General features: G+C 51.8%; 2 protein-coding genes across 5 annotated transcripts in view; one reads left to right on the top strand and one right to left on the bottom strand.

The window, feature by feature from the left end:
• CAMKK2 (calcium/calmodulin dependent protein kinase kinase 2) overlaps positions 1 to 2,638 on the top strand; it is a 30,493-nt gene extending 27,855 nt beyond the window's left edge. For 2 of the 4 annotated variants that reach the window (XM_036276772.1, XM_036276770.1), the window contains one exon: positions 455 to 2,638. In XM_036276772.1, the coding sequence (XP_036132665.1) occupies positions 455 to 577 (123 nt within the window). In that variant the 3' untranslated portion in view covers positions 578 to 2,638. The remainder of the gene's footprint in view (positions 1 to 454) is intronic. The other 2 variants (XM_036276773.1, XM_036276771.1) reach the window with 1 other exon arrangement.
• A 3,540-nt stretch (positions 2,639 to 6,178) lies between these two features.
• P2RX4 (purinergic receptor P2X 4) lies at positions 6,179 to 23,713 on the bottom strand. Its single transcript, XM_036277140.1, has 12 exons — positions 23,574 to 23,713; positions 18,490 to 18,637; positions 15,664 to 15,735; positions 15,478 to 15,550; positions 14,951 to 15,047; positions 12,753 to 12,833; positions 12,508 to 12,649; positions 12,274 to 12,410; positions 7,589 to 7,682; positions 7,384 to 7,449; positions 7,073 to 7,168; positions 6,179 to 6,661 (listed from the first exon to the last, which is right to left on the bottom strand). The coding sequence occupies exons 1-12, from the start codon at positions 23,705 to 23,707 to the stop codon at positions 6,632 to 6,634; spliced, it is 1,170 nt and encodes a 389-aa protein (XP_036133033.1). The 5' UTR covers positions 23,708 to 23,713; the 3' UTR covers positions 6,179 to 6,631.
• Positions 23,714 to 23,982: the final 269 nt, after the last annotated feature.

Here is a 23,982-nt window from a genome sequence, read left to right as displayed (position 1 = left end):
CTGGCTGTGTGCCAGGCCAAGCCCAGGTCCTCACTGTCCCCAAGAAATTCACCTGGTAACAGAAGACAAGTGTCACGGTTCCTGCCCTGCAAGCTTACAGCCTAAAGGGGTGGGGGTGGGGAGTCAAGATAACAAAAAAACCTCAGTGAACAGGCTGCAAAGTGGGGCCCACACAGCACTCACGACGCCGTGGTTTTAGGTGTCACGCTGCGCAGATAGGTTTGCATGTGTTTTTATAGTTCCTTGCTATTGTTGGCAAATGACGCTGGTTTTCCATTCACAGAGGATACAAAGTCTCCTTTGAAAATTGTATATAAGCAAGAAACAAAGGGGGAGAGAATCTAAACGAAGAGGTTGAGTAAATAACTGCAGGCAGTAGGGAACCTGGAGATGCTGGTTCCGGGCTGTGCCCGCTCTTAACGTGGGTTTTCTGGGTTTTCTGTTCGGTGAGCAGGAAGCACGGCAGCGAAGACAGCCTGCAAGGCCCCGAGCCGCCCCTCGGGGGGGAGGAGGAAGTGCTCTTGTGAAAGGCGGTCCAGGAGTGCAGAGTTGGGGGGCCCTGGGCCCCGGCCACTGAGCACGCATGCATCCTCTGCGGCCAGACGACGCGATGGAGGAGCTGCTGGACCTGTGACCTCGCATGCCGGCGTCTCGCCTCCAGGGCTGCCCGCGCCCCTGCGTTTCCATAGCAGCATGTCCTACGGAAACGAGCACGTGTGTAGAGCCTGTCATCTCTGGTTTTGTTTATTTTTCCTTTGTTGTTCGAAAGGGGACAAAACAAGACAAAAAGGACTCCGTGGCATCGACCTTGGCCGCTGGCTGGCTGAACAGGCGGGTGTGAGGAGTTGCAGACCCAGAGCCACGTGCATTTTGGGACATTCGCTTTTTAAAACGTTTTTATGCCAAAAACCCTTCGTTGTAAACTTGGAACCATGTCAGAGATACCAAGTGAATGTGTGTGGGGTTTGAAAATCGAGAAGAACTGGCAGAAAACTGGCAGCGTGGCCTGAGACCACAGCTGTATTTGAAGGGAGGAGAGTGGGTGTGGCTTCTCCTGCAAACCCCAAACCTAAAGCCACACCCCTTCCAGGACCGTGGACTCAAGGTGTCCAGGCAGGGCCAGCCCTCGGCGCTGCAGGGAGCTTCGTGCAACTTGTTTGTGAGAAGGACTTGAACATCTTTTTATGGCTGGAGTTGTAGTCAGAAAAACAGAAAGGGCTTGTCACTTAATTGCTTCACAAAGGGGATTTTCAGCCTTAGAAGGGCATTTGTGATTGTAGTAGGAAACATTCTGCCTGAAGGACTTGAATGCATTTCTTCATGACAGCCACTTAAAGTGGATTTCTGAAAGAGTAGACTGAGCTTGCAGTAAATCTCCTGTTCAATTACAAAAACATCAGGGTGAAATCCTATACTTCCATGTATATTACATGGCTTAAGAGTGAACAAACAAGCAAAAATGTTCAATTCTCCAACTAGACTGAACTCCAGGGCAGTTCAGAAATCATTTCGAGCTTCCAGGATCTAGTCCAGGGCCTCCAGCACGTGATCGGGGTTACAGCCAGTGAAACCTGTCCTTGTATATTAGCAACTTAGCCTGTTTGTAACCTGTGTGTTCTAGAGACTGCGAACGTTTGGTTCTCTCCTCAAATACTAGCTGAGTGTTGTAGTTAGTGAAACAGTTTATCCAGAGGGCCAGTTAGGAAATACGTTCATTCCACCAGGATAAAAGTGATTAAAAGTGAGTATCTGGACCAGCTCTGTTAGGATGACTCGGGAACTTCGGGTCACCCTTTTAGAGAAGACTGTCGAAACCCAGAGCACTCCTCAGGGTGCAAGGAAATCGGGGCGTGGCACAGGATGTTCCCTCCCGCCGCCAAAAGACCAGAAAGAAAAGGGTTATCTTTCTGACTTCCATCGGACATTGGGAAGTTCGGTTGCAGTTCAAGTGCGACTTCTTCCCTAGTCGCACGTGGGTGGGTCTGAAGTTCAAGGGGCAGGAAAGCTGGAAGGACTTTGTCCGGGGAGATTGCCCGTGCTTTGTGGAACCCGGCTTGGGGAAATGGCAGGGCTCAGAAGGACGTAGTTTCTGTGTGATCAGCTTTGGTACGAGGACTGTGCGCAGAGAGAGAGAAACAGACTTGGGCCCTGCTCAGTGCATTCCCAGCGCCTAGACACTCCAGGCATCCACAGCTCTGGAATCTAAGCCCTGGACTGTCACTGAGCCAGACATTTCTTGCTGCCCTGTGAGAGTACAGAATTGGGGACTGCTGGTTACCGAGGGCAAAGGATATCCGTCTGATGGAGGGTCCCCTCTCCTGCTTTCTTTTTGTAACCCAGCACTTCCTCTCGCCCTCCTATGCTTGTTTAAATGTATGGGCCCCACCCCTTCCGGGAGCAGATGGGGCCTGGTTCGTTTGCAGTAAGCACCTTGCAGTGGGTTCAAGTCAGCAGCCGGTCCTTAGTCTCGTCCCAGCTGTTTGTGGACTCCGGCCTGGCAGGCGGCTGCCCGGGGAGGGCGGGCAGCATGCAGAGCTTCTGCAGAAGTCCTGTGTTTACACAGCGCGTCGGGCTGGGCCACTTCTCCCCCGCAGACCCTCATGGAAGGGTTCACGGGTGGATTGCCAGTCGTCAGACAGCACCCGGCTGCTGGGGCGGGGTGGGGCGGGCAGGGGAAGGCCCAGGTCCGTAACTTTCTAATTTAACAAACACCAAAGAAAGCTGTGGAAAGGAACCGCCACCCCCAAAAAGCCTGCGCAGAGAGGGCTGTAACATAGCGTTAACTCCCACTCTCTCGGAGCATGAACAGTGATTTTTCAAAAGCCAGCTGTCAGGAGCGGGGAGCTTTCAGGGGCCGCTTTTTCGGGTGAGCCCAAAGGATGCCCATTTGTTTCTGCCATTGCTGGCTCCTCTGTGGACCAATTTGGGGTAAGCCACCTGTGGCCTGCATCTGTGGCCTCGAAGGAAGCACAACTTTCTCTCCCCACCTTTTCCTCCGCCCTGTTCTGCGTCCCCCATCTATTCCGCTGGTTTACCGGTGGCTTTCATAAAGCCTTATCTAGCCCCTTGTCAGCCGTGGGGGCCGGAGAGGCTGTCTCCCCACTGGTCTGGCCTTTCCCACGAGTTAGGGCTCCCATCCTCAAAGCCTTTCTGGAACAAGGAGGCGAATACCTGTGCATTTAGACATAGGTTCGACCTGTGGCTCTCATCTATCTTCCAAAGGGGAGCCTCACTTTGCCCGGCGGGGGGGGGGGGACCCTGACCTCCACTTGTTTCTAAGGTGCTAGGGAAAGTTTCAAGGTCGTCGGTTCCCATCCTCTCCAGCTTTACGGGCCGAGTTTCGTGGGACTGCTGACTTTTCTCTTGTGATTGATTTTCTGCCCAATGCTTCTGTTTCATTCCTGATCCTTTCTACTATGCATTTTCCTTTTATCAGGTGTACAAAGTTAAATACTGTGTATTTATCACTTAAGAAGACATGAATTGAAGAGAAAAATAAGCCTTTGGTGTTTTTCCACTGATGTTTAAGCTTCTCTGTAAACTTGAAATAAACAGACAGCCAAAATATGGTGCAAAGCCAGGCCTCCTTGGGATTGTTCTGTTGGTCGTTAAGTCAGCGCTGCCTAGGACGTCTGTCCTTACTTACGTCTGTTTTCCTTCTTCAGGTCGGCGGTGAGATTCGAGGCTCATGTAGCCAGCATTACATTATTCAGCCTTAATCTAATCATGTCCTGGTGTCTTGCCTCAGAGTGTGTTCCCCAGACCAGCAGCGTCTGCGGCACCCAGGTGTGGGTTAGAAATGCAGGTTCCCAGGCCTCACTTACCTAGGATCCCCAGGTGGCTCCTCTGCAAAGCTGAAGTTCGAGAAGCACGGCTCTGGCAGGCAGGTAATTGCTTGGTTCTTCTGGAGACCGAACAGGTGAGCAGTGTTCCTCAGACCGGGAGCACCCCTTTGGCTAGGCAGGTTCCGTGACGCTTCACCCACAGGGTAGGTGCTAGCCCCATTTTACGGGTCAGCACCTGTGGACAGGCGCAGAAAAGTCAAGTCAGCCGTCCAGGGGCTCCGTCCCAGTTTGTCAGCCAAGTGTGTGTTTTACGGCACCTGGGCAGTGGCCAGTGTCCGTGGCGTCTGGAGACTGGTTTAGAAAGGAGGGTCTCTCTGGACTAAAAGCCGAGGGTTCCCTGCACTCCCGATGGGAATCTAGCCCGTTGCATTGCTTGCCTGGCTCTGTGCCTCTGTTTCCTGTATCGAAGGATGGCAGACGAAGTCTGAAAGCTTCCTGTCCCCTTGCCACAGAAATTCAACACGGAAATACTGGCCTGTACGAGGCAAGAGCAGGTGTTCCGATTAAAGACGCCACTGAGAATCCGGGGGCAGGTGGGGCCTGGTTAGTTTGCAGTGATCTCCTTGCAGAGGTTAAACGGAATCTGCTGAGAAAGAATGCACACAGGTGCATCGCCTCACAAGGTTAGAGGGGTTCCAGAGACTCCTGGAGGTCCACCTCTGGGTGCAAGGACCCCTACTGAAGAGGCAGGGCCACCAAGTACGGATGTAGCTGAACGCAAGGTGACGCTGATGAATAAAATAAGCAACGCCGCCCAGCCAGTGGCTCAGTGGTTGAGTGTGGACCCATGCACCAAGAGGTCACCAGTTCGATTCCTGGTTAGGGCACATGCCCAGGTTGTGGGCCCAATCCCCAGTGGGGGGCGTGCAGGAGGCGGCCACTTGATGTTCTCTCTCATCAATGTTTCTATGGCTCCCTCTCCCTTTCTCTGACTAAAATCAATCTATCAATAAATAAGCAATGCCACCCCCAGCCCTCACCCCAGCTGGCCCTAGCATTCTGTCTTAGAAACAGGGAGGCTAAAAGGAGTCTCCTCCACTCCAATAACCATCACTTCTTAGCCTGCAAGGTAAGAAGCCATTCCTAAAAATTCCAGCTCCATTTGAGTCGTGGGTTCAAGCAGGCATTTTTCAGAAAAGGCAGCTTGAACCAGAGCTTTTTCAAAGGGGTTCAGTAAACCTTTTTTTAAAAAAATACATGTTTACTGATTTTTAGAGAGGGAGGGAGAGAGAAACATTGATCAGCTGCCTCCTGCACGCCCCCTACCCGGGATCGAGCCTGCAACCTGGGCACGTGCCCTGACTGCGAAGCAAACTGGTGGCCGATCAGTGCAAGGGACGACGCCCAAGCAACTGAGCCACACCGGCCAGGGCCAGTGAACAGTTTTTCTTCAAAGCAAGAAAAGACTACGTTGGTCATTTATCCCACAGGAGCAGAGCACTTTATTTATTGGGACGTGCCCCTAGCAGGAACCGAACCTGGGACACTCTGGTCCGCAGGCCGACCCTCCAACTGCTGAGCCAAACCGGCCAGGGCGGAGCAGAGCACTTTAAAAATAAACCATTCCTTCCGTACTTGGAAATGAATGCACGACAAGGGGGAGGGCGAGCGGCTTTCTTTAGGGAGATCCTGAACACCTGATGCAGAAGGACGTTGTGTGAAGGCTAAGCTAGAAATAGCTGCATTATCCTTTCAGACTGGTGGAGGCGGAGGCGGAGGCGGAGGTGGGGCTGCTTTTGGTTGGAGACTTCTGGAAAGCAGGTGGGGGGGGGCTGTATTCGGGTTGAATTCCCTAGAGCGTATGTAGTGCTGTCCTTGTAGGGAGGGTGTAAGCACAGATCTGGCAAGTCCCCACAGAGAAGAAATCTTGTAAACTCTGGAAGAACACAACCTAGTGAAGACAAGAATTCTTAGGCCTTTAAGAGACAGTTAAAGCAGGGGAAATGCCTACGCTGCAGCAGCAGACAGCAGACTGTTTCAGGACCTTCTCCAGGCACAGCGAGCTGGGACAACACAAGGCTTCGCTGGAGGAGGAAGGCCGCATCCTGGCTCGTGCTATGAATGTGAAACCAAGCCGACAGAGGTGGAGAAAATCACTCGTTTTGCCCTGGCCGGTTTGGCTCAGCGGTTAGAGCGTTGGCCTGAGGTCCAGAGAGATCCGGGTTCGGTTCCCTCTAAGGGCACGTACCTCGGTTGCAGTTTGTCCCCGGTCCTGGTTGGGTCGTGTGGGTGGCAGCCACTCGATGTGTCCCTTTCACGTCGATGTTTCACTCTCTCTTTTCCTCTCCCTCCCTCCCACTCTATCTGAACAAAAAACGGAAAAAAAAAAGAAGAAAATCACTTGTTTTAATGTTTGGTCCTCAATCATCTCAACATACCTCTTCTCAAAAGAGAAACACGACCTCTGCCTTGTGACTGCGCGGACAAAGTCTGGTGGGGGAAGAGGAGCGGCCCCGCGCTGGGGCCCGCGCCCCCATGTCCTCGCGCTCCGTACAAGGTACTGGGACAGAGCTGCTGGCCCTGGAGAAGGCCCCCAGCCCATGGGCCCCAGCCACCCAAAGGACCCCAAGTAGAAGGAACGGCAGAGGGGACCCAGCCAAGAACAGACGGGTTTCCGATGCACATCCTACAACACATGGCAGCTGGGCCACCCTGAAGCCCTTGCAGGGTGGAGACTGACTCGGAATCCCGAGCTTTCCAGGGCGCCCTGGCAGCCTTTGCTCCCTTCTCTGCGCTCTCCACTCCGCTTCGACGAGGGCAGTGGGGAGCCAGGAGTGGGGTAGGCATCACCGGTCCATCTCGCTGTCGCTGATACCCTGCGAAGAACGATGTACTTGTAACTGCTGTGCTTCTGGGTAAAGGCGCACCCGCCCCGAGCCTGGAGCCAGCACTCGGGCTTCCCCAGCCCTTCACCACCGCGCGCGCAAGCGGTCTCGGTCGTGGTCTCGGTGGTTCCCAGCCCCTTCTGCACACAAGGCGGATTGCAGTAGTGCGTGGACGTCGGTTCTGTCATAATATCCATTATAACTAACCTGAGATGTCGCTAACTGAAATGAGGCTAGGTTTAAAGAGCGGGTCCCTCGGAAGGGGGCTGTGGTGCAGATGGTGTGGAAGGGAGATGACAGAGTGGCGTGCGGCTGCCTGGGGCGACGGGCCGGCGCTCAGGGTGTCGCCACCGCCAGGCGGCAGAGGAGATGCAGCGCCTGCCGAGTCCGCGAGGTGCCCACCTGCTCGTAATCTTCCACGTATTTGTACTTCTTCTCCCGATAGTAGTATCTTTTCTTCGTGCAGTAGAGGACGATGATGTCACACAGCACTGTCGCCTGGAAGAACGAGCCAGGACGTTAGTCCCTGTGTTTCTGTGCCTGGAATCTTTCACGGAAAAGAGTCTCCTCGAGGTGAAGGTGGGGGTGGGGGAGGGAAACAAGCCCAGAGGGTGAGGGGAAGGACCAGGCCACTGGCTGAGGGGCTCACCTGCCGTGCTAGCTACTGCTAAGGAGGACCCCAGCCCGGGGGTGGACACAGGTCTGTCACTCACCACTCCCAAGAGCGCCAAGCCAGAGCCCACATTGATCATGGTCGGGATGATGTCAAATTTCCCAGCCTGCAAGTGACAGGAGAAAAAGCAAAAAGAGTTGTGACGGGTGGATAAAGGCAGGTAAAGAGGGGAGAGGACCCCTCGCCCCAGGCCAACCCAGAAGAGGACCAGCAGGGTCTGAATGAGAAGCTGGCGGCCAGACTACCTTGCCGAACACGATGACGTCGAAGCGGATGCCGTAGGCCTTGATGAGGGTGCGGTGCTCGGTGCCAGCCAGGTCCTTGTAGTACTTGGCAAACCTGGGGAGAGGAGAACGGTGGTGGGAGACAGTGGCTCTTGGGCCAGGGAGGCCTCGCGGTGTTGGCACTGGCGGAGATCTCTGCCTGCTGACATGATACCTGAGCACCCAGCTCGTGTGGGCCACACAGGAGGGCTGGTCTGTGGGCCCAGAGAGCCCGAAGAGAGCTGCTTGCTGTTACCACCATCGCCTCCTGTCTCAACCAGAACTTCTTGCTCTGAGAGTCCTTCCTTCCTGGCAGCTGAGCCCCTGCCGCTCAGGGAGACTCCGGCCACTAGAGTGCGGCCGGCCAGCAGCAGCGACCTCCGACTGCAAAACTGGAAACGCAACTCCCGGCATCAGCACTGGACTTTTTTTTTTTTAAAGAACCATTGATCAGCCTGGCCAGTGTGGCTGTGGTTGGGCGTTGACCCTGCACCAAGAGGTTGCCGGTTCGATTCCTGGTCAGGGCACATGCCCAGGTTGTGGGCCAAATCCCCAGTGGGGGCATGCAGGAGGCGGCCACTTGATGTTCTCTCTCATCAATGTTTCCATCTCTCTCTAAAATCAATAAAGAAAAAAACAGCCCTGGCCAGTTTGGCTCAGCGGTTGAGTGTTGGCCTGCGGACCAGAGAGTCCCGGGTTCTGTTCCCGCTAGGGGCACGTACCACAAAAAAAAAAAAAAGGAAAAGAAAAAACAAACACTGATCCATCGATGGATGAATGGATAAATGTGGTTCATCCACACAATGGAATATTATTTGGCCATCAGAAGAGATGAAGAACTCATAAATGCTACAACATGGGTACATCTCAGAAAAGCACACATGATGCTAAGCCAAAGAAGCCAGACGCGAGGGGCAGCTGGCGTCTCTGGCAGGCTGGCTGCACCGTGTGAAATGTTTCCTCTAAGATCGTGCTGATGTCCGACCCGCGGCCGCACACACAGCACTCGGTGTTCTGGAACCTGCGCCTTTCACGCAGCTTCAAGTTTGCAGCAGAAGAATCCACAGTTCCCGCAGCCACAAGTGCAATTATTACCGAGGGTAGAATAGGAACAAACCCCGCACAGGCTGCTGGAAACGGTTTTCTGCAGCACAGTCCAGAACTGCCAATTATCCCGAGAGAGCGTGTTGGAGGTTGTTAATATCCTCTACTTAAAGATAGAATCCCCTTTCAAAATAAATACTGGTATCGTAAAGCTGAAATCAGGCATTTAAAATACTACGCGAGCCCTGGCCAGTTTGGCTCAGCGGTTAGAGCGTCGGCCTACGGTCCGGAGAGACCCGGGTTCGGTTCCCGCTAAGGGCACATACTTCGGTTGCAGTTTGTCCCCGGCCCTGGTTGGTCGTGCGGGTGGCAGCCACTCGATGTGTCCCATCACGTCGATGTTTCTCTCTCTCTCTCCCTTCCTCTCTCTCTCCCTCCCACTCTATCTGTACAAAAAATGGAAAAATACCCTTGGGAGAGGATAAAAATAAATAAATAAATAAATAAAAAACCACCCAGAGCCCTGGCCAATGTGGCTCAGTTGCCTGGGCTTCGTTTTAAAAAAAAAAAAAAAAGCCCTGGCCGGTTTGGCTCAGCGGTTACAGCGTCGGCCTGCGGTCCTGAGAGACCCAGGTTCGGTTCCCGCTAAGGGCGCGTACCTCGGTTGCAGTTTGTCCCCGGCCCTGGTCGGTTGTGCGGGTGGCAGCCACTCAATGTGTTCCTTCACGTCGATGTTTCTCTCTCTCTATTCCTCTCTCTCCCTCCCACTCTACCTGAACAAAAAAAAAAAAAAATGAAAAAATGTCCTCGGGTGAGGATAAAATACTACGCGAACGCCAGTAATTGATGGAATAATGAGAGGTGACCGTCCCTTGTCACTCCCACTCCGCACGCGGAGAGAGAACGCGTGTGCGCCGAGGGCACCGCTTCACAGACCCGTCGCCCACGGCGACCTCTCAGCCTGCACGGCGGGTTCATCTGGGGTGACCTGGTTATCCAGCTGTGTTTTATTACTGGAGGATGCTTCTGGCAATTCTTTCTGAGAACATCTGGGAGATTAAATTTGTTGAACATTTCTGTTTGTCTTCTTCAAGGTAAAATTTTTAAAAGATTATGGAGCATACATGACAGATTACTTGATCTGACTCGCAGCCTCAAAAATAGTTGAATTCTTAATTATATACCGTTTATGATAAAGGATATAGATATAGCAACGGATACTTAACTGTCTTATCTTTTTATCATTTAGGGTTTTTTTTTTTAATCCTCACCCGAGGACAGTTTTTTTGCATTTATCTTCAGGTAGAGTGGGAAGGAGAGAGGGAAGAGAGAGAAAAACATTGATGTGAGAGACACATCGAGTGGTTGCCACCCACACAACCCCAACCAGGGCCGGGGATAAACTGCAGCCGAGGTACGCACCCTTAGCAGGAACCGAACCCAGGACTCTCTGGTCCGCGGGCAGATGCTCTAACCGCTGAGTCAAACGGGCCAGGGCCATTTAGATATTTTTTAAGTTTCAAGCTCCATGTGTTCATACAAATTTTAGTTTAGTTTAGTATCAGAGAGCCAAAAATTGAATTTTTTATCTAACCCCTCTGTGTAAAATTGCTATCCTCACCAAAAAGTTTTCTTTTTACTTATTTTTTTTATCCTCACCTGAGGACATTTTTCATTTATCTTCAGATAGAGAGGAAGGGAGAGAGAGAGAAACATGGATGTGAGAGAGACACATTGACTGGCTGCCACCCACACAAGCCCCAACCAGGACCAAACTGCCACCGAGATATGTGCCCTTAGCGGGAACCGAACCCGGTCCGTGGGCCGACGCTCTAACTGCTGAGCCAAACCAGCCAGGGCAAAAGAGTTTTAATATGATCTTGCAGAATCCAATACTTGTAATGGTAAGAATTGAAAATAAAGTAGTAACGTCCTTTGCTAAAAAAAAATAAAAAGCCAGACACAAGGCCACACATTGTGTGGATCATTCATATGCAAGTCCAGGGCAGGCAAATCCATAGAGACAGAAATAGATTAGAGGTTGCCAGGGGTGGGGGGAGGGGCTAGAGGGGTGATAGCTAAACACAGGTGATGGCAATGTTTCTGAGGTGATGGAACTTCTAAAATGGACTGTGGTAACAGTTGCACAACTCTGGGAATAGACTAAAAACAACTGAATTCTACACTTTAAATGGATGAACTGTGTGGTATGTGAACTATGTCTCAACGCCTTTTAAGGGGAAATGACTGAGGGAGAACCATTGAGATGGGAGACCATTTGCTGCCCTGTTTAATACAGGGGACCCACCAGGTCCTAGACTCTTGGCGCATCGTCTGTCTCCATGTCACGGTCCAGGCCTGGAACTCAGGCAGGGCCTGTGCTGGCAGGGGTCAGGGGGCGGGTGTTCTTGTGAGGGTCCCATCAGCGTCTCTCTGTTCTGGGGTTCCAACCCAGTGGCTTCTACAAGGACTGTGTAAGAGTAGAGATGGAGCAACACAAATCCAACTCCCTTACTAGGAAAAGATTCATACATCTGCCCCTTCTATCAGTGAACCAGGTGGTTCAAAAAGAGCCGATTCTGCGTGCATTTGATTCCACGTGTCACCACTAGAGGGAGACAAGTGCAACACAAAAGCACCACTGGCCTATTTTTAATAGTGGTTACCTGTGTGCAAAATGCAACGAAAGGCACATGAAAACGTATGTGGCTACAGGTTATACTGCCCCAGGAAAGGGGCAAACATGACCCTGGCCCCCCTTGGCCCTCTCATACTACCAGCTGTGTGCTGGGTTGACTCATGTCCTCCCAAATTCACGTGAAACCTGTGAATGTGACCCTACTTGGAACTAGGGTCTTGGCAGATGTAATTAATTAAGATGAGGACACACAGAGTTAAGGTGGGCCCTGAATCCAATACGGCTGACATCTTTATAAGAAGAGGCGAGGTCACGGAGTCGCAGACTCAGAGGGGAGAAGGCCGTGTGAGGACAAAGGCAGAGACGGGAGTGATGTGTCTACCAGCCAAGCAACACCAAGGATTGTCGGAAGCCACCAGAAGCTGCAGGAGGCAAGGAAGGAGCCAGACCTGGCTGACACCTTGATTTGGGGCTTGTGGCCTCCCGAACTGGGCGAGAATAAATCCTGTTGTTCCCAGCCTCCCAGTCTGTGGCCATCTGCCACGGCAACCCTAGGAAATGAATCCACGGCACTTCAGCAGAGACGTACCAGCGAAGACCAGCCTGAGGCTAGAACCTGTCCCCTGCACGCTGGCGATTCCGGCCCCTTGGTCTTCGAGAAAGCAATTCCTGGGGCAGGCCCAGAGGCCTCTGCGCCGGAGGGTCGCAGGCTCGTCTACTCCAAGGTAGTGAGCGGAGGTCCTGGCTGAGGCTGGCCGGGGGAAGCTACCGCATCCGGGCCCTCGGCCGCTCTGCAAACGGCCTCGGCGGGTTTCTTGAGGCCGGAGGGCTGGGAGGGCTCTCACGGGCCAGGACGCCACAGGCACGTGGCTCCCACCTGCCCTTGCAGCTGTCAGCGCTGGGCTTTGGTGGGCGTGGATGCCCCACGAGTCATCTGGCCGCCATCACCCCCCACATGCCCACACGCGTCCAAGCGCATGCCCACCTGAAATTGTAGCCGGGGGACACGTTGTGGTCCAGGTCCCGGGTGTCCAGGCGGCGGAAGGAATACCTGGGCAAGCAGTGCGAGGCGGCTCGGTCCAGGTTGCAGTCCCATCTGATCTGGATCCCCATAATGCCGCCCTGTGGGTTTCGAGCAGAGACAACGAGCCTTCCCGAGAGCCCATTCGAGAACGTGACCCGTCAGAGCCTGTGTTAGCAAAGCCGGGCCTGGGCCTACCTCGATGGCCATGTCCTGGAAGCTGTGCCCTGCATCCGCCACTATTTTGCCAAGACGGAATATGGGGCAGAAAGGATCTGTGACAGCGTCGTAAATGCACGATTTGAGGTAGGAGGTGGTGATGTTGGGAAGGATGTTTCTCCTAAAGTCAGGAGGAAGCAGAAAATAGAAGCGAGGAAAAGCTCAAAAAAAGAGCCGGAAGTTTCTCCGAGACACTGGTGGACTCACAGCCGGGCACCACTTACTTGCTGAAGTTAAATTTGGGATACCAGATGTTGTTCTTAACCAGGAGGGTGAAGTTTTCTGCAGCTTTTAAAAAAGCAGGTCTGAAAAAATTATGTAACACACTTATTGTTAATTAAGTACAAATACATGTACACTCACATACCTGTGTAATATTTGTAAAAAGCATATATACACTTCTTACAATGTCATTTTGCCAAAACCAACATTTCTAGCATTTTTCTCCTGTCCTCTGCATAAACGCTAGGTCAAGGGAGACTGTGGACCAAGCCTTCAGGTTTCATCCTCTCCTGGCCTCTTGCGTGAGGCAGCAGGGATCGAAACACCTGAGCGAGGGGTGGGCAGTGCCCAGTGGCCTCACCGGGATTCTCTCCGCGGTCCAGGCAGGGCCTGCTGCCCTCAGGGAGATGCTCAACAGACCTGGTCTTACAAAAGTTAAAGCAGCCCGGCCGGCGTGGCTCAGTGGACTGAGCGTTGTCCCATGGACTGAGAGGTCCCAGTTTGATCACTAGTCAGGGCACAGGCCCTGGTTGCTGGCTTGATCCCCAGTAGGGGGCGTGCAGGAGGCAGCCAATCAGTGTTTCTCTCACATCAATGTTTCTGTCTCTCCCTTCCTCTCTAAAAAAATCAATTAAAAAAACATTACAATTTAAAGCAAAGGCCAATTCACCTATAGGCTGGTTGGATCTTGACCTCTTAAAAATACACAACAACAAAAATACACAAAAAGTGGTGTCTTCTGGCCCACAGCCTCTTCAAAGTGCCATGTCAGCTTCTGGTTGGCAATACGAGCGGAATCTGTCCCTGAGGGGACACCAGTTCTTTGATGGATTTCCACGGGAGAATCCGGCACTGGAGGCTGCCCCTCTGGGGAGGCCTCTCCCGATCCAGATGGGATCTTGAAAATACAAACAATGGTCTTCCCAACCCCGAGACAGGAGCAAGGCCATCGGCAGGGCCACACAGTGAGAGCTGAGCCTGTCACCGCCGCTGACCACCTTGACCAGCGCACGTCTCTCGGGGCTTCAAACCCCTCGCCCCTGTACCAGGGTTTTCCAGACTTCGGTCATTCCGTGTCCCCTGACCTTTCCCCCACATCTACGCATCTGCTGTGCGATGCTTTCAGTGTTGTGCAACCATCACCTCTACCCAGTTCCAGAACATTCTCATCGCCCCATAAGGAAACCCCATTAAGTAGTTCCTCTTCTCCCCTAAGCCTTGGGAACCAGAAGTCTACTTTTTGTCTCTACGGACTTGTCTATTCTGGATATTTCGTATGAATGCATGTTTCATACGTGGTCTTTGGCGACTGGCTTTCTCGCTGTTAGCATCGTGTTTTTGAGGTTCAGCCATGTTGTAACATGGGTCAGAACGCCATTCCTGATGGACCCCAATCTGTCTTCACCTGGTGGTGGACATTCTGGGTTTTCTCCTTTAGGATCAGCTCATTTTTTGTTTGACATTCATTTGGAAATGAAACTTTCAGTCATCGCCATAAAAACATTTGCTGCAAGTTAGAGCTCATTGTGCAAATAAAAATATAACCAAGCCTTGGCCGGTTTGGCTCAGTGGTTAGAGCATCAGCCTGCGGTCCAGAGAGACCCGGGTTCGGTTCCCGCTAAGGGCACGTACTTCGGTTGCAGTTTGTCCCGGGCCCTGGTTGGTCCTGTGGGTGGCAGCCACTCGATGTGTCCCTTTCACATCGATGTCTCTCCATCTCTCTCTTCCTCTCTCTCTCCCTCCCACTCTATCTGAACAAAAAATGGAAAAATGTCCTCGGGTGAGGATAAAATATATATATATATATATAATAAATATATATACTATATATTATTATTATATATATATATAACCAAGTCAAACAATGTTACTAAAAGTTGCAACTAACCTTTCGGGAGGATGGAGACTTGTTCTTTGTGAGAAGTGGACTTAAGGCACTGAGAGCTGTTTCCGGTTGGTCATTTGCAATTGATAGGATCCTCACACAGAGATAAGTCATCTGCTCGCTTATGACCGACAGGTGACCCACCACGCCACTGGCGGTTGCTGCCTTGTGGCCGAGAATCACCACCCAGAGCAGCCTGACACACAGAGAGCAAGGGCACAGAGCCACAATACCGAGGGTCGCTTACTCCCCGTCACCATCTCTCAGGCCTGAGAACCAGGGTTTAGGGCACTTCCTTCCCTGGCCAGGACTCACCTCGGCACTTCTGCGTCATACTCCACCGGGCACCAGGCTGCCACCTCGCACGTCTTCACGGTCCCTTGGAAGGGCACGCATCTTCCTGTTGCGACTCCTACAGGGGCGGGGGGACCCAGGCCCACAGGTAGCCTCGTTTTCTACCTCTGTGAAGGGGCGTGGAGGCCCCCCCTCGGCACCCTGCGCGATCTGTCTCGAGCTAGTCCGATTCTGGGATTTAGACAGGGTCCAACCATTGGAATCGGAGGAAAATGGTCGCCTGAGGCCTAGCTTTGCCAGTTGCAGGGCTGGGGTGACGCCAAGCCACGGCACAGGGCAAGATTGGGATGGCTCCTGGGGCGCAGATGACAGGGTGAATGTGGACAGGGTTCCGGGACCTCCACCTGGACCCCAGGCTCCCCAGGGTCATGTGAAGGCAGTGGGGAGGGTGGGGCTCTCTCTATCCCGGGAGCCCCCCAGGGGAGGCTGTGGGGGGCCGCCTGCCCAGGCGGGGTGTCTACGGACGGCCTGCAGTCACACGTTCATACCGTTGCTGTGGGTGCCTGTGGAGCCAGCAGAACAGTTGGCGTCCGACTCACACGTCGAGGTGCTGTCTGGAACCTGAAATGAGAAGAACAATGAAAATAACTTCCACGTGGCCAGCCTCACACACAGTGGGTCAAGACGGGGGGGCGGTGCCTGAGGCCGGAGGGTCTTCCCAAGGAGCTGCCTACCTCGGGACAGAAGCCTTGCGTCTGGTTCATGGTGACAATCAGGTTGGTCATGATGAAGATGGAGTTTTCCTCCTGCAGAGGGGCAGAAGGGACAGCCCTGCCATGTTACCTTCAGAGGAGCCAAGCAGAGCCCCAAAGAAAGCCAGACATTCCTTTAACAGGTCAGTGCCACCCTGGCCGGGGAGCTCAGTTGGTTAGAGCATCATCCTGATATGCCACGGTTGTGGGTTCGATCCCGGGTCAGGGCACATACAAGAATCAACCAATGAATGCATAAATAAGTGGGACAACAAAGTGATGTTTCTTTCTCTCTTTCCCTTTATCTCTTTCTCTAAAATTCATCCATCCATCAATCAAAACAGGATAGTGCCTTTCACTTCTCCCACATGGTACAGAGAAAATAATATAAAAGCTGAACTCACGGTCTCCCATTCTCTCCTCAGACTTTAAACCTAACTGAAAACGGACTCGGACAAACAGTGTGAACTCATGTACATAGAAGCATTATTCTCAATGACCCAAAAGTGGAAACACCCAGTGTCTAATGACAGATGAAGGAATACACAAACGTGGTCTGTGCCTCCGATGGAATACTATTCACCAATGAAAAGGAACGATGCCCTGGCACCTGCTACAATGTGGATGAACCTTGAAAACATGATGCTGACAGAAGCCAGGCACAGAAGTCTACATAGTGTATTATCCCCCGGATATACAATGTCCGAAGCGGGCAGATCCATACACGTGGGAAGCAGACCGGCGGTTGTGGGGTGTCGGAGCGGACAGGGTTTCCTTTGAGGGCGACGAAAACGTTCCGGGACTAGATCAAGGTGATGGTTGCACAACACTATGAATCTGTTGCGTGCCACTGGATTTTTCATTTTGAAATAGTTAATATTGTGAAATGTGATTTTCACCTTAATTTTTTAAAAAGTCTATAACCTAAAATGGTTCCTTAATAAGACTGATGTATTGAAGGAAAAGAGCCAACAAGGGCTCCAGACCTCCTCTGCCAACCGGATGACCTCAGAAGGTCAAACAAAACAAAACACAAACATTTAAAGGTCTTGATTTTGGCTGGTTTTCTGTCCTAACCGGAATGAAATAAAGCATGCGGGAGAAGACTCACTCAGGGTCAGCCATCAACACCTCTCCCTTGGAGAAGGTTTTCTCCTCCTAACTAGGAAGGTGCCAAATGATTCACTTACCAGTTTCTAAGACATTCGAGAGCAATTTGGGGGAGATGAGACTGAAGAATTGCTAATAACGACCTCCTGGTCTAAGGAGTAAAAGACAAAGACCCCAAAGATTCTGGCTGGACCTCCCCCTCAGGGCGCTGCCATTCTAAAATGAGGTGCCCAAAGCTCTCAGCCCCTCCCACTCCTGGGAGGGGCGGAGTCAGCGCTGGGAGCGGTCTGGGGGGATCAGCGTAACTCAAGTATCAAGGGGTCTGTAGGCATCTCCACCCCCAGGCATGACAAGGTGGTGGACGCTCTGGGGACAGCTGGCATCTTCCAAAGGCCTGGAACAAGCCACGTGGGGAGATGAGGAAGCGGTCACAGGAGGCAGGAGGTCGTGGCAGGGAGCCCGTCTGTCCTGGCACCTGTCAGGTTCCCAGCTGTGCCCTGTGTGGACACTTGGTGTTGACCGAAGGCTGCCCCTCCTCCTCTTCTGAGTTCGATGTGAACAATTCAATACGGTTTCCTTTTTGGTTCCTATTTCTTATCTAGGTTTAGGGGAATTTCATTCTGGAAATGAGCCAAGCAGATGCGATGCAAACAGATGTTTGTCTTCCAGCTTCGGAGAAGCAGAATGTGGGCGCTCGCGAGAGCCCTGTGGACTCAGTCCCCCCGGCCTGAGATGGGAGGCCAAGCGTCCGGTGTTCTTCTCCACTGAGGGGCAGAAGCAGGGGCCATGCCCTTCCTTGGCTCCATACACAGACAGGGATATCCCCAGTTTGCCAGGAAGAGGCCGTGACTTGATAGGAAGCAGAGGTCTCTCTTGAGACAGGTGCGTGCCAACAGGACCACGACCTCTAGCAACTGAAGCCCCTGTTCCACGTGACCTTTATGGCTCATTAGCTCTGTCTTCCCTCTGGGCACCCCACAAGACCCTTCTCTTGAGAAGACGGGGGAAACGAATGCACTTGAAAAGGGTTTCTTAAGTCCTTGCGGAGCGCTGAGCCCAGAGTTGACAGCTTATCTGCTTTTAGCCACCCTGGTCACCCTGGCACATACACCATCTGGAGGGATGTGTGGGGGTTGGTTGTGGGGAGCACAGCCATTGCCGAGGCTAAACGGAGTCAATATTTAACTTGGAGCTTTGTGGGTTCACAGATAGCCACTAGGACGCTGTATCACAGCCTTCCTGATGGAATCGGTGCAGGTACGTCTGTTTCCTTCTGTTTGCCTTTTCGTCTCTAGTTGCTGATCAAGTTTTTAATGCCGTCTGAAAAGGCTCACCTTGTGGGGTTACAATCATAAAGCAATTACAAAAATGGGAAAAGGTGATACTGCTACCTGAATATTTCCCAGGATTGAAGACATTTGTTTTTTTCACCTTTCAGGGCCTGAGACAGACCGAGATGTCCATAAGGGAAGTTTCCTGTTTCGGCCAGGCATGTTTTAGCACGAAAGAAACACAGCTCTTAGATCCTATGCCAAGAGGAGATCTGTGTGCACTGATTTCTTGGACTAAAACAATCAGCCTGGGCTTTGGGGAAGGTAGAACCCGGGCCATGCCAATCATTAATCAGGTGTGTAAGGTCAGCAAAGAGAAAGGAGCTAACTCGAGCCGTTCGAGTTCGAGTCGTAACAGACAGCATACCTGAGCTGGAATCACATAATCGGCCACATCCCAGATCCGGAATCCAAGTTGAGAAGTGTTGGTTGTAGTCACGCCCTTGGCTTTGGTAGTAATGGAGCTGACCACAGAGTCTACTTCCTGGTAGCCCCTTTCCCACACAAACACCCACCTACAAAAGAAAACAGGTCTCTTGAATTGCCATTAGGATTTGGTGAATTTGAATTGATACTAGGGAGTCTCTGCTAGCCACAGTCACTAATTCTGTTTAGTGGCAAAAGCTGTTTAACTTTGCCAGAGTGGTCCAGCTGGTGCGGCTCAGTGGCTGAGTGTTGACCCTGCACCAAGAGGTCGCCGGTTCGCTTCCTGGTCAGGGCACATGCTCAGGCTGTGGGCCTGATCCCCAGTGGGGGGCATGCAGGAGGCGGCCAATCAATGTTCTCTCTCATCGATGTTTCTCTCTCTCCCTCTCACTTCCCCTCTCTTTAAAATCTATGAAGGAAAAAAAAATTTTTTTTTTAAAACAAAAAACTTTGCGAGGGTGGTGGTGGGGGGCTCCATTTCCTCTTCTGCAAAATAAGCATAACAGCACCTAAACTACAGGGTGGTTTGTGGGAAATGAATGAGCTGATTGGGGGAAAGTACTTAGCACAGTGATCAGCACAGAGAAAATGCTTGGTTAATGATGTCTTTCTTATTAGGTATTTGAGCACTTTCAATGTACCATGACCTGCAGAATCACCAAGAGATAATAAACATTATGGTAATAATAGTTACCATTTGGGTGTTTTTAAGTGCCAGGCACAGATCCGAGCTCCTTATATGTATTAACTAATTTAATCCTGACCACTGTGTAAGGCAAGTATCATCATTAGCTCCATTTTACAGAGAAGGAACGCGAGATACAGAGAGGTTAGGTCACTTGCCCAAAGTCACGCAGCGAGTGAGTGGCAAAATCAGGATCTGACCTCAAGCCTTCTCTCTCTGAAGCCTCTTCTCTTGCCCTCTATGCTATGCTTCTAGAAAAGATACACCTTTCGAACAGCTTTTTATAATAATTTTTATTTGTTCTCTAAGAATTCAAGTCACAGGTATGCTTCTTTCCTCCGAAGTGGTGTCATTATTATCAGTCTGAATAATTAAAAATGTAAAGGTGCCCTGGCCGGTTTGGCTCAGTGGTTAGAGCGTAGGCCTGTGGTCCAGAGAGGCCTGGGTTCAGTTCCCGCTAAGGGCATGTACCTCGGTTGCAGTCTGTCCCTGGCCCTGGTTGGGTCATGTGGGTGGCAGTCACTTGATGTGTTCCTTTCACGTAGATGTTTCTCTCTCTCTCTCTCTCTTTCTCTCTCTCTCTCTTCCCCTCTCACTCTGTCTGAGCAAAAATGGAAAAATGTCCTCAGGTGAGGATAAAAAAAAAAAAAAAGTAAAGGCATCAGCACATAGTGGTTAGGACACTGGGACACAGACTGAAACCAGCTGATGTCTGGTTCGAGTTTCAGATCAACCAGTCACTAGGCATAACTTTGGCCAAGTTGCTTTAATTTCTCTGTGCCTCAGTTTTTCTCATCTGTAAGATGGGAATGACAACAGGATTGCACAGGACTGTTGCTATGAGGTTTGTAAGTTAATGCATGTCAGATGCTTAGAACCATGTTTGCAAGTCACCATCGGTAGGATGAAACTAGCCATGCACCATGGAAATGGGCCAATCCTACACCTCCGAACTTCTCCCCACTACAGCTGTTGTTAAACACGTACCAGTGACTTTTTTTTCCCAGAATTAAGAAATGCCAGCATCCCTCTCTCCTTATAAACTCTAGATGCTGAAGCTTCAGAAATTCGCTGGTTTTAGTTCCTTATTTATGGGTCTGTCTGATTTGAGCAGTTTCCAAATTCATTTCCCATCCTACAGATGAGCTTTTCCCCTAACGGATCCTGTTCTTCAGGGTTTCCAGGGAATCTGCGGCAATAGAAGCTTCCACTCAATTCTAGTCGGATACACCAAAGCTTAGGGCAGGAAGGTCACTACTACTTTACACTGGTACAATGAAACACACGGTTTCACCACATCATTATATGATTTAACTGTTTCCTCATCATGTGGCTGGTAACAGGATTAGATAACTGAGAAATGGGCGTTCAGTCTCTTTTTGAAGGACAGCCATGGGTCACGAGGGAAAAAAGACCACAATTTCACTGAGATGAATTGGACCAGGAAATTAAGAAATAAATTTTTTTACCCTGGCGGGCTTGGCTCAGCAGTTAGAGCGTCAGCCTGCAGTCCAGAGAGACCCAGGTTCAGTTCCTGCTAAGGGCATGTGCCTCGGTTGCAGTTTGTCCCCGGCCCTGGTTGGGTCGTGCGGGTGGCAGCCACTTGATGTGTCCCTTTCACATCGATGTTTCTCTCTCATTCTTGCTCTCCCTTCCTCCCACTCTATCTGAACAAAAAATGGGAAAATGTCCTCGGATGAGGATAAAAAAAAAAAAGAAACAAACAAAAATCCTCATGAGCCCAGCCAGTGTGGCTCAGTAGTTGGGCATCGACCCATGCACCAAGAGGTGGCCAGTTCAATTCCTGGTCAGGGCACATGCCCAAGTTGTGGGCCAAATTCCCAGTAGGGGGCATGCAGGAGGCGGCCAGTTGATGTTCTCTCTCATCAATGTTTCTGTCTCTCTCTCCGTCTCCCTTCCTCTCTGAAATCAATAAAGAAAAAAAAAAATCCTCATGATCAAGGTAGAGACCACGTTACAGGAATCCTGGAAAGTCAGGCTGCCCCAAAGAAATACACCATGGCTACATATGTAATTTAAATATTCCTAGTAGCATGTTAAAAAATAAAAAGGTACAGTCCATTTTAACAATATAGTTTAACAAAACCCAATCAATACATTTTAATATGTTATCAATATAAGATGTATTAGTGTGATATTTTACTGTTTTTTTTTTTTCTTTTGCACTATGTCTCGAAATGAAGTGCATATTTTACAGTGACGGCCCATCTTAATTTGGAGTAGGAACATTTCCAGTGCTCAAGAGCCACATGTGACTAGTGCCTACCACATCATGCACTGCAGATGCAGATACAGTATTCCCCCTTTATCCGCTGGGGATGTGGTCCAAGACCCCTCATGGATACTGTGTTCTCTTTATACTGTGCCTTTTCCTAAACACACATAACTATGACAAAGTTTACCTACAAAGTAGGTACAGTAGATGAACAACCAATAATAAAACAATTATAACAATATGCTGTTATCAAAGTTATGTGAATGCGGTTACTCTTTCTGATAAATGATCTGATAACGAAGATGGCTACAGGAAGGGACTGGAAAGGCTGGGCGAAAGGATGATCAGGTCTCCAGTGGGATGGAGCAGGACGCCTCGCGATTTCATCACGCTACTCAGAATGGCATGCAATTTAAAAATGATGACTGGGCCCTGGCTGGTTTGGCTCAGTGATTAGAGCGCCCTCCCACAGACCGTGGGTCTCGGGTTCGATTCCCAGTAAAGAACGTGTACTTGGGTAGCAGGTTCGATCCCCAGCCCTGGTTGGGGGTCGTGCTGGAGGCAGCCAGTCGATTGTCTCTCTCACATCAATGTTTCTCTCTCTCTCTCTCCCTCCCTCCCTTCCACTCTCTCTAAAAATCAGTGGAAAAATATCCTCAGGTGAGGATTAACCAAAAACAAAACTTACGACTTTTTCCCTGGAATTTCCCATTTAAAATTTTCAGACCTTGGTAACGAAAACTATGGAAAGCAAAACTGTGGATAAGAGGGGACTGACTATTCTATCTGCAGTCTAGAACTTCACAGATCCCCTAAGGCAGACATAAAATGACCTCCCCTTGAGCATCAAGAGCAAAGTGCAAACAGCTGCAGGTGGGCTCGATTCCAAATGCTTCAGCTCCAACCCAGCAACGTGAGTGCAGTTACCCAGCCAGTACTGGGTCTCAGCATTTAAGGGTGCATCACAGTTCACTGGGGGGGGGTGGGGGGGGTGAGAGGTTCATGGTGGAACTTAATGAGACTTGCGTTCAAACCCGCAGGGTGGGCTAGGTGGTTCTGCTGTAGAGTCCATACTACCTGGAAAGCCATTTTACTGAATAACGTCAGTACTCATTGCTGCAGGGCTGACCGATGCTAGAGGCCAAACCTGTTTGGTCATGTGAATTCCCTGTGCAGTGCTAACAGATTCCAAGCCCCACCCCAGGTTACGTGAAACAATTCCTCAGGGTGCGTCTTTCACGATCAGGTAGATTTGGGAAACACTAGAACACTAGTTCCCAAACTTTACACACGTTAGAATCACCTGGGGAGCTAGTCTTGCTCTAGAGCAGTGAAATCAGAAGGTCTGGGAATTAATTGCAGCCAGCAATTAGTGTTTGTTTTTTAATTCCCAAATAGTTGTACGTGCAGTTTGGGGCCTGCTGCGTTAGGCCTTTTAAGAAAAGGAATGAAAAAGCAGGTATCTCATCAGTCAGCTCAGCAGCTGTCCACACCTAACACCCCGGGTGAACCCTGAAAGCAGGCCCAGTTGGTCAGGGGTGCAGTCAATGAAAATGAAACACTTGGTGAGGAATAATGGGCACAGCTAAGGGCAGCTTGGGGAGGGACGGAGCTAAGGCAGGTACCCACACCGACAAGCCCATGAAAGAGGGAAGCGGATTTAAATGCTTGGAAGTGTGACCCCTACTATCTGGGATTACCACGCGGTGGGACGGGACAGGAAGCCACGGGCCCCAAAGGCACCGGTGACCACCCCCGAGCTCGGTTCCCGGCAGCAGATCGTCGGAATGGGAAGTGAAAACAATGACTGAGGGATTCAGGCAAAGTGCACCCCCCTTCCCCGGCCGAAGGACAGCACAGAGCAAGGCAGAGGGACGGGGAGCAAGAAAGGGGAGGGTGACGGTCCAGCGGGGTCTGCCTGACAACCCGACCTCACAGCGGTCGCTGCCCCGAGCCCGACCCCGGTGGCGAGGGGCGTGTCGCCCGCCCGCTGCGCCCGCCGCGCCCGTCCCACCTGGAGGCGCCGCGGGGCTCCCCGAGGGCGGGGCCGGGGGGCCGGGGAGGTCCCCGCGCCCCCCGCCCGGGCCGCGCCCGCCGCGCTCACCCGATGACGTAGGCCAGGATGAGCAGCTGCACCGCCCGGTTCATGAGCCCCACTTTCCGGCTGCGGATGAGCACGATGCGCGGCGTGTCGTACTCGAACAGGAAGGCCGCCAGCACCGAGCAGCAGCGCGCCATGGCCGCCCGCCGGCTCCCCGCCCGCCCGCGGCTCCGGCCCCGGCCCCGGCCCCGCGCGGGAGGCCCGGAAGGAGGCGGCGCGGCCCCGGGCACCGGGCCAGGCGGAAGGCGCGCCCGCCCCCTCGGGTACGACCGGCGCCCCGTGGCTGGGCGCGCCCGCGGGGAGAGCGACCGCCCCTCCGAGGGGGCGGGGCCGGGGCGGGGCCGAGCGACCCCTCCGGAGCCGTCGCGGGGTGGACCCCCTCCCGAGGGCCGGGGCGAAGAAGGCCCCCCTT

Source organism: Molossus molossus, unplaced genomic scaffold (genome assembly GCF_014108415.1).
Source record: "Molossus molossus isolate mMolMol1 unplaced genomic scaffold, mMolMol1.p scaffold_m16_p_22, whole genome shotgun sequence".
In the NCBI taxonomy this organism is placed as follows: Eukaryota; Metazoa; Chordata; class Mammalia; order Chiroptera; family Molossidae; genus Molossus; species Molossus molossus.
The sequence above is the reverse complement of the archived record's forward strand: the minus strand, read 5'-3'. Positions and strand labels throughout refer to the sequence as shown.

Coding starts and splice junctions, on each gene's coding strand:
- P2RX4 (XM_036277140.1), bottom strand. CDS start 23,707: ATGGCGCGCTGCTGCTCGGTGCTGGCGGCCTTCCTGTTCGAGTACGAC. Junction 15,048..15,477: donor CACAGGCACCCACAGCAACG/GTATGAACGTGT, acceptor CCGCCCCTGTAG/GAGTCGCAACAGGAAGATGC. Junction 6,662..7,072: donor ACGTGGAAGATTACGAGCAG/GTGGGCACCTCG, acceptor CGTTCTTCGCAG/GGTATCAGCGACAGCGAGAT.